The sequence below is a fragment of the Mangifera indica genome, chromosome 2 (genome assembly GCF_011075055.1).
Source record: "Mangifera indica cultivar Alphonso chromosome 2, CATAS_Mindica_2.1, whole genome shotgun sequence".
NCBI lineage: Eukaryota > Viridiplantae > Streptophyta > Magnoliopsida > Sapindales > Anacardiaceae > Mangifera > Mangifera indica.
In genome coordinates this window covers 18,851,701-18,862,213 of record NC_058138.1, presented here as the reverse complement: position 1 = coordinate 18,862,213, position 10,513 = coordinate 18,851,701, and the positions used below count along the sequence as shown (strand labels likewise).

At 30.4% G+C, this 10,513-nt stretch overlaps 1 protein-coding gene across 1 annotated transcript; it reads left to right on the top strand.

Annotated features, from left to right (window-relative positions):
- The first annotated feature begins 6,190 nt into the window (after positions 1 to 6,190).
- LOC123205705 (cytokinin riboside 5'-monophosphate phosphoribohydrolase LOG1-like) lies at positions 6,191 to 9,842 on the top strand. Its single transcript, XM_044622728.1, has 7 exons — positions 6,191 to 6,396; positions 6,860 to 6,957; positions 7,127 to 7,157; positions 7,977 to 8,076; positions 9,036 to 9,106; positions 9,195 to 9,338; positions 9,433 to 9,842. Exons 1-7 carry the CDS (start codon positions 6,283 to 6,285, stop codon positions 9,523 to 9,525), a joined length of 651 nt encoding a protein of 216 aa, XP_044478663.1. The 5' UTR covers positions 6,191 to 6,282; the 3' UTR covers positions 9,526 to 9,842.
- Positions 9,843 to 10,513: the final 671 nt, after the last annotated feature.

Here is a 10,513-nt window from a genome sequence, read left to right as displayed (position 1 = left end):
TGCAATCAATTAATGCATTCATCACACTGATAATAACCTAATTATTTGAAATTTAAGTTACTAATTAAATCAATTGCCTTTTTTTCCCAATAAAAATCTCTGTTTAAAATCTAAACAAGCACCACAATTTCTCATATATATATATATATAAAATTTTGTCTTCACATGGCTATAGAGAAAACAAGTGGCAACCATTTTCTCTATGAAAACGAAAGCTGATAAGAATTTATAGTGTCGATACTTGTCTCTCCTCCAAGCATTGGACAAATCTAGTACTAAAAGAGGCACAAATTTTTTGTTGCTTATTCCATTTTAGACGAGGCACATTAAAAGGTCTTTCTCACACATGGGTGGGTTGTTCATGCATAATAATTCCAACTCCAATACTTGCAATAATATTCCTCACGCTGAAACTTGGTGCAGTGCACTAACCTTTGTACCGAAAGAGACCCAAATTGCCATAATTGAAGAAGCCAAATTGGCCACGGTTTTGTGCATGTGTCAATCCATGGCTGCTCAACAACATGATATTTACTGGAAGTTGCATTGTGCACGTGTCAGCCAAGCAATGGTGTCCACATTTTATTATCATGCAGCTATTAATTAGGATAATTAAAATCTAATCATCTTTCATTATCTACAAAATGAAAAGGCAAATTAACGTGATAATCTTTTGGATGAACGAAATACTCCTTTTTAATGCTTTTTTCGAGTTAACCTTTTTCTTAAAGTATTCGTAAATAGAGAAAAAGAGGTTTATCTTTTTCACTTTATATATGTAATTCCTTTCACAAATTTTATGTAACCAATGAAATAAACTCAAAAGAATCTAAAAATATGGCTAACCAGCCAAACTAGCGACAGTACATAGCTTTGTGCAAACATATCTCCAGCTAATAGTAATATTATTCAGCATATTGTGACAAATGAATTAATGTTATTAATTAATATATTTATCATAAGATAAATCTGCAAAGTTATGGGATGCATTGGGAAGAGAAGGTAATCAAAGATAAGGTTGGATGTTGCAGGGACTCAAAAACATCATACACAGAAACTGCAACAAAAAGATACAACAATCCTCCCCCACACATTTTCATATCCCTTACTCTCTAAAAAATTTGTACTAACAAATAAAAACACAGAGATTTTTTCTTTTTCTAGTTTTTATTGGTAGATCGAACACATTTTCTAAGGATTCTTTTTGAATTTCTTTGCTTCTGAGATTGGTTTGAATGCATAAAACAAAAGATAAATAGAAGAGAGAATTACTTATTGCAGAGGATAAGTGGCAGTGTACACACTACACATGTGTTACATGACCTGCCTCGTGGGACTATAGTATTAGCTATAATAAAATATTATAATTATTTTCAATGGTAATGAAAACATATAGATCATCTAGATAATAGCATGATTAATGCAGTGATTAGGTCATAAGATGGAAGTGATATTTATAACTGTTAATCTTCCAATAACGTGTTTCAAGTATTGTGATTAAATAAATTAATTACAAAGGAGGTGAGGATAGGTACTTCTAGATAATTTCCTGCACTGCACACTTGCTTTTGCATATGGTTAATTAATTTAAGACGCCGCCACGGGCCAAATCATCAACAAACCTTATTGTTAAATGTATCTTAAAAGGAGATGAGAGAGATAATGGAGATTAATTATAAATTTAGTATTTGTTAATCGTACTTCATTTCTAACCTGAGAGATCAACCGATAATTTAAAAAACCATTAACATCGTGTTTCCTTGTCATTTGATAACCCATTTACATATGTGTTTAATTTTATGTAATTCTGAAATCATTAGATTGTGGAATTTAATGATTCAATATAGTTACTTTATTTTTTGTCAAACTCAGACTAATCTAAACTATTCGTCTCAATTTCTTGACATGAGTAAAATTTAACTCATAGTGATGTAAGTGTTATATATATATAGCCAATATGAATTTGACAGGTCGAGCAGAAAAATCAAATGTGTAACTGTAGAAAGCGCACGCACGTGAATTTCCATATACAAGAACGGGAAAATTCCAAATGGATCTCGTCTAGGACGCTAACTTCACCATTTTTTTACTGGTTCTTGTGAATGCTGGAGAATGGTTTTGTTTTAATTTTAGGAGAAAATTTAACCTTAAAAACAACATGTTTTGATCAGAACGTTTATAACAATCGTATTTGCATGCTTTGGGATGTTTGCACCAAGGTTTACAAGTAATCAAGTCTAGCCAAAAAGGGATCTAAATGTAAAAGATAAAACAATGACGCATATCTTTAATCAAAACAAACAGAAAGTGCCCAAAAAATCTAGTTAAAAACATGCATGGACGGGTGAAAATAAAATTTAAATGATAATCCACAACAAGAGAGGAAACTTAAGAAAATGATATGGTTTTTCTTCCTTTTTTAATTCTTCGAAGAAGAAGACAATATAAGAGTGAAGCGAAGTGGGGTTAGAGACAGGAGGGTTTGGTACAGCAGGGAGTGAAAATATGGAGAAAGTGTTAGTTTTTTGTATTGAAAAGGAAAAATGTTTCATATTCATACATCAAGTTTGTCTAGTGAGGAAGGTTGGTGAGGGTACAACTGAGATGGGCGATGGGGCATAGCGTAAGCTAAGCTTATGTTCATATGAATTAGTAACGATGATTTCTCCATATGCTGCCGCCGGTTAAAAGAAGAAAACAACAATTCATAATTTTAGTACAATGAATTTTGCACGTATACAATATCTTCATTGTGATTAAATTGGTTTTCTCAAACGAAAGAAAGAAAAAAAAATTATTTTTCGTATATATAAACCCAAAGGTTTTAGAATAATCGGATTATTAGATAGATTTGCGAGATGATATCAATTGGAAAGAGCTTAAAAACCACAAAATTTCAAATTACAATATTGTGAAACACTGTAATTTTACAGGTATTCGATTCAATTTTTTCCTTATATATTATTAAAAAAAGAAAACATTAATTTGATATCATCTTTTGTAGGATTGGGATGACCACCACTTTTATAAAAGTCAAATAGATAGATTAAACGTAGGTGTTTTACATTAAATGTGGCATCTTCAGAACTTTCACAATAATTTGTCATTAATTGTTGTGGAATTAGAAGTTTAAAATTAGATAGAGACTCTACCTGGGAACTATCTAATTTGGGTCAAGCTCCCTGGTAATGAACGCATCGAGCATTTATTTTTCTTTTTTATTTTGGTTTTTAATGGCCAAAACACTGTTTGCCACACAAACTTTGATGAACTAACGATTTTTCACTTTCTAAATTTGAAAATTCAAAATTTTTGCCTACCATTCACTTTCATTAGTAAATTTTGTTTGGTTTTCCAAAGGATGGTTAACTTGCCTTTTTATTGAAATTACACAACTATCATTAATACTTAATAAAAATATCAAATTACACATAAGTACTTACCAATTTTAAAACTGATCACTTAATACTCTAAGAAATATCAAAACTCTAACTACCCCTTAACAAATCAAAACCCTAACTAAATTAAAAAATTATTAGTTAGATCCTTAAAAAAATTAATCACTAACCAGAGTTAGGAGCAATTGAATTGGCACTGGGTGGAAGGGAGCTCATCATAGCTAAAGATGAAAGAGTTATGCAGGGGAGATGAGACACGCACAATGAGAAAAGGGAGACACGACAACTATCAACAATTGAAAACCAATTAAGTCAAATATGACCAAAAAAAAAAACTATATGTTTAAAAAAGTATGAATTCAAGTTTTTACTAATAATATTTCAAAATCAAACTTTTAATTTACTTAGTTCAATAAGATCTATTATTGAACTTGGAGTTTAATATGTTCAGTGTAATTGGTTTGGTTCTGAATAGATAGTTTGACTCGGATGGGGTTCATTGTTGCAAAAAAAAACAGTATAATGCAAAAATACAAAGGGATGATCAACATCAATTGGGAAACAAATTGAGTCAAACATGGAAAGAATAAGTATAGGAAAAAAAAGGAGAGATGATCAACAATGATTGACGAGAAGGGATGAAGAGGGGGGAAGAGGAAAATATAATTGAAAAAAAGGGAGGGGGGAAGGTTTTGGATGAGAAAAGAGAGAGAATAAGAGAAAAATATAAACATTGATATAAAATAAAAGTTTTTTGTCCTTTTAGATAATAGTATTTACTAAGGAAAGTAAATAACATACGAAAAAATAAATTTTTTAAACTTAAATGATGAAAATTTATCATCTTATAAAAAAGCAGCTGGAATATAGCCATTCGACTTTTTTTAGTAACTAATATAGCCGAATTTATGCATTTTAAATGCAAATATAGCCAAATATGAAATTTTTGATATTGAAATTCATTAATAACTTACCCCGAATGTGTTGAGTTCTTAAAACAAATTGGAAGCTAAAAATTGCTTAAGATCGAAGAGAACTATCACGTTAAGAATATGAAAGCATCTTCTTAATATGTAAGCAACAACCTTATAGTCTATTATGTGTATCTATTTTAAATACATAAATAAGTATATATTTTATATGTGTCATCATGTAATTAGATAATTTTGAATTAAAAATAAAATAATATTTATTTATATGATGACACATATAAATATATACTTATTTATGTATTCAAAATTGAGATATATAATATTACTTTGATTAAAAGGTTAATCGAAACAAGCTATAATCAAGATAATAGTGTACTTGTCCTATGTTATAGTCAAGCATAAATTGATTCTATTCATGAGAATTTTCTTCGTTAATTCCTCACAATTCTCAACTCTCTTCTTAATAAGTTTCATCTCATCTTATCTATTTATTTTTTTGTACATTTAATATAGCTATTTACATTTAATTGAGTATTTAAATTATATGTTATCGTATAATTAGATAATTTAAAATTAATAATAAAATAATACTCAATCGTATAATAATTCATCATTTACAAAATACCCTTATCATGTCATAGTTATTTCTAATCCGCATAACTAGGGGAAATAATATTTTTTACATGTAGGGATATTAAATTTGGACATATCATTAGTTACGCGGCAAAATAAAATTTGTATGGTACACACGTTTTATTTAGTATATGTGTAACGAGAATTTATTGATATTTTTCAATTTAAAGGGTAATTGATATTTTCTATATTTGGGGATAATTAATATTTTTCACATAATAGTTTTTTAACATGTTTTGTTGTAAGTTTTGTGCAACTTTTTTGTAATAATATTTGATAATGTATAAATATTATGAAAATGAGTGAACATTTGGTGTAGAATGTAGCTTTCGGTCGAAAAAGAAAGTTTGAAAATCCAATTGGTACAAAGAATTTATCATTTGTACACTATTTTAAAGCACAAGTTATGACCCCGGAGTTGTAATGTGATGACAAAAATATGATTCACATTAAACGATGAACAAAATAATTTTTTTAAAACATGTTTGAGAAAAGTTTTTGAAGTTAAAAAAGTATAAATTTAGTAGAGCTTTGGTACATTACGCAAGAAATAGTAAGTCAATTTGATATTTTTCAGAATATCGACATTTTAAGTAATAAATGACAAAAATTGGTAATTTATTGAACTTTTTTCTATTTTAATGTTATTAATCAACAAAAAAAAAGTCATAAATATCGCTGAAAATCCCATACATGGGACAAATGGGTATACAAATTCACTATGTTAAATTTCAAAAGTTAAAAATAATTCTAAAACATGTTTATATATGAGATAATTTCATCCAACCTAATGTGTTAATCACTTCATATAATGTTATAATCGGTCAATTTTTTTTCACTCCCTTAATTTGGTCATCTTAATTATTACCCTCAATGTAAATATTACTCTATACAACCTTTTTTCTATAAAATATCAACCCAAAAAAAAAAAAAAAAAAACCAAATGGAAGGTAATTTTAATGTTATTCAAACAAAACCCTCAACCCAAGTTCTATCAAATCATTCACAATTTCAAGAACAAGATAATTTAAGATTTATATAGGGTGTTTGAAAATTTATTTAATTACATAAAACCCCCAATTTTTGTCGTTCTATTTTTCCTTGGTGACAAATATTCCATTTTAATTTTCAATTTTTAATTTTATTTCCTACTTTAAATCATGGGTTTTAATTTGATCGTGCTAACTTACGCCGGCGCTACCACTATATAAGCACACCGCATGAAGCCACTCTCAGATTTATCTTAAACTCTGGTCTGGTGGGTGACTTTGAACACACAGAGAAACAGAGTAATTTAGCTTTGCTTGAAAGAGATAGAGATGGAGATGGAAATGAAAGAATCAAAATTCAATAGAATTTGTGTGTTTTGTGGGAGTAGTCCTGGAAAGAAAAGCAGTTATAAAGATGCTGCCATCGAGCTTGGCAAAGAACTGGTAATGGCGCCCCTCTCTGTTTCTGCTCTGTCTTTTTCCTTTTTCTTTTGTGTGCTCTTATGTTTTCTTCCTTTCCCACCTTTAATGTTCCTGGTTTTTTATTTTTTAATTGATTTAAGAAGTGTTTTCAGAAAACATGCTTTATGTTTCTCTCCATCAAATTCTGTTCCTCTGCTATAGCTCTGTCTCTCCTCCGTCATCTCATCTCATTCAAGACTTTCAACTTTTGATTGAGTCTTCAATTTCATTTTGTTATTCGCCTTTAGATCTAACAGAAGTTGATTTAATGGACTTACATGAACAGCAATTTCATACAAATTTGACATTGACAAATTCTCTGTGTGTCGATCTTTCAAAGAGAGATTTGAATGTACTTTGAGGGGTACAATCAAAGAGTTCATTTTTAGCTTACTTTATTTGCCAAAGTCAATTGTCTCATACATACTATTCTTTTTCCCTAAAGGTTGCAAGAAACATTGACCTGGTTTATGGAGGAGGAAGTATTGGCCTAATGGGTTTGATTTCTCAAGCTGTTTATGATGGTGGGCGCCATGTCATTGGGTAAACCACATTCCTCTTTTTTGCTTCAAAAGTATTCAAATCAACAAACAAATGTATTAATTCTGAACTAAGTTTAGCTCATTCTTGGGTTGTTTTTGATTTCTTAGAATGGTTAAAATTCAATTGATCTGCAACTTTTAACTAATCCTCATCATGTTGCTGTCTGCAGAGTTATTCCCAAGACACTTATGCCACGAGAGGTATGTGTTCTTCTACAATAATATGAGCTTTAAGGAATCTTATTGTTACAAGTCAAAATTGAAAATGACTAAAGGACTGGCTAGAGAAAGAGAGAGAGATCAATATTCTTTATCTACTTCTTTTTATTCTTCTCTTTTAAATAGGATATTTTTCTTTCTATGTTGTGGTAGCTACTCTGCATGAATTTCTACCTCACCTTTGTTATCTTCAAGCATAGATTTCATCCTTGTCTCTTTCGTATTCATGCAGTTTCCGAGTGGGACTTCATTGATTGATTGGTTCTGAGATTTTGTTTAGTTTTCACAAATTTGAAATCTCTGATGAATGAACAACTTGCCATCACTCCATTCACCCATCTGGGTCTTCAGCATTTTGTCCCTGTCTAATAGGTTTTATGTACCTCTGACAAGATTCTTTTGATATGTCCTATTTTACAGGGTTTTTCTTCTTTTCTCTCTATCTTTCATCAACCTTAATAACAAGATTATCTTATGCTCACCGGCCTCACATCTATAGCATTCATTAAGTTAAAAATTTAATTTTAAAACATCATCTAAACAAATTTAAATTCATATTTTTTTAATGTATAGATTTTTTTTTTTTAACAGTCTAAGGCATTACTTATTTATCTTTGTTAAGAGTTTTACTCATCTTCCCTTCCTATAGTTGACCTGTTGAGCCCACCACCTCTGCTGCACTCATCATTGCTTTTCTTCTCTCTCTCTCTCTCTCTCTCTCTCTCTCAAAAGTTGGTGTCTACTCTTTTAGGCATGTATTTGTATTTTAAATTGTATTTACTTGAATTATATATATTCTAGATAACTGGAGAAACAGTTGGGGAAGTGAAGCAAGTGGCGGATATGCACCAAAGAAAGGCCGAAATGGCTAGACAATCTGATGCTTTTATCGCTTTACCTGGTTGGTATTTGTTATAAGTTTTCAAAGAGTTAGGTATATTATTTTTCATAAGCTAAATTAATGGTAAAGTAACCCCAGTTTGGTAATGGGTAATTGTTGGAAGAAGAATGAGAATTTTCACCACCCATTTTACCTGAAAAAGAAAAGATAGATTTTTGAGTTATGCTTTTCTTTCCAAAGTCAACTAAGTTGACTACTGTTTAGGCATTAGAGCATCAACCAGCCAGGCTTTTTTGAGTTTTCATAAAGTGAAATGTCTATCTTTATTGTGAATCCATTTGTTTATGTCTTTCACAAAATTTAGAAATTTATTGAGAAATTTTAAGAGGGAAGAGGAGACACATAAATATAATTTAGAGACCAACACTATTTTTTTTTCCCTTGTAACAAGTAAAATTTATATGAACTAAACTATTATTTCAAAATTTAACTGATCACATTATCCAAGTAAAACTCTGATATAATGGGCAATACTTCAAAGAGCAATACTATGTATATCTATTTTTGGTACATAATTTATGTATACAGTGATGTATTATCATGTAATTAGATGATTTTAAAACATGTCATCATATGATAAAAAAATATCTAATCATATGATAATACTTTATCTATGTATATAAATTATGTATCAAAAATAGGTATACATAATTTTATTGATACTCCAAAACACCTTATCCCTGACTTTTACTATCATGACCATCAGACTGCCTCTGGGCTTCTGGTGGGCCTTAACTTCCCTCTGCACATAAAATTAAATACCATGCTTCCCCAGTACAAGAAATTAAATAAAAACCGATTTGTCAACGCTTTACCCAACCACGGTTGCCTGCATATGATTCTGATGCCTACAAACTTTTATTAGCTTTTGGGAGGGAACCCACTGGGCCCAAAGTTGACCCAGATGGGCCTGTCCACAAAACCCAAACCCTAAAAACTTTCTCATTATGTATTTGAAGGTGGCTATGGAACTCTTGAAGAGCTGCTTGAAGTCATAACTTGGGCTCAGCTGGGCATCCATGACAAACCGGTAAAGCAGAGACTAAACTTAATCCAAACTTTTAAAAAAGAAATGATCCCAATTTGATTAAATTCTGATTTGTTTGATGATTTTGAAGGTGGGATTGCTGAATGTGGATGGCTACTACAATTCATTGTTGTCATTTATTGATAAAGCAGTGGAGGAAGGCTTCATTAGTCCCAGTGCTCGCCATATCATTGTATCAGCTCCTAATGCAAAAGATTTAATGAAGAAAATGGAGGTAATATTTATACTTAATCTCAATTTTTCTCTAGTTTATCAAAATTTTTAGACAGACTTCATCAATCTCCTGGTTTTTATTTCCATTTATTTAGGAATATTTTCCACGCCATGAGAGAGTTGCTTCAAAGCTAAGCTGGGAGATGGAACAATTAGGCTACACTCCACAATGTGATATATCCAGGTGAGGAGAAGATGGCCAGAGCTCATGTAGACAATATTTGCAGTGCACTAATTTTAGGTGACCAACAAAACAAGAAGGCTCCTGATGAAATGGGAATTGCCTTTTTTTTTTCTTTTTCTTGGTGTAAACTACAAAAATTTAACCTCGGAATTTGAAGCTCCATTTGGTTGCCAAGAAGAAGAAGATGATAAAAAGACAAATGGGTTAGCTAAATGGTATTCCATTATTTTTCTTTATGCTCTTCGCAATGGCTGAGAGCTCAAGTTCAGAATTGAAAAATGGTCAATTTTAGAATATCATGAGTTTAAGGCAATTTCTTAATTGTTCTTTGTCGATTCCTGAATACATTTGATGCCATTAATTCAGAAATTTGGGACTGATAAAAAGAAGAATTGTGAAATTAGTAAATCAAAGACTAATTTATTCGCTGAACCTATGAACCAGGCTTAGACAGTTCATGATATAAATTCAACAAAAGCCCATGTGCTCCTCCTTCATAAATTTTAGGTATGTTATAGAAATTAATAAAAGAATATTTTGCTTGATTCTTACTTTTTTTATTTATTATTAATCTATTAATTAAAATTTTCTTTTTTTCAAACTCCTTATATTTTGTCAAATGACATAATTATCATTGTATGTCTTTTTTGGTATTTTAATGTCGCTGTTAACCCTTCATAGTTTATCTTTTTAAACATTATAATTGTATCCCCTATTAAAATTACCAAATACAGCAAAAAAGACTCTTTCAATTATAACCTCTAACTCGATTTTCAACCATTAAAAACAAAATATATCATTTTACGGTGGGTTTCATCCAATTATGATAGGTTGACTTGATTCATGTTCAATGTATCATTTTACATTACTGTTTACGATAGTCGAGAGAGAAAAGGTTGAGGGTAAATTGTGTGGTGGAAATTTAATCGTCGGGTTTTAAATCATCATCAATTTAATTAGATTATATTTTGGATATACAAATTTGATCTTGA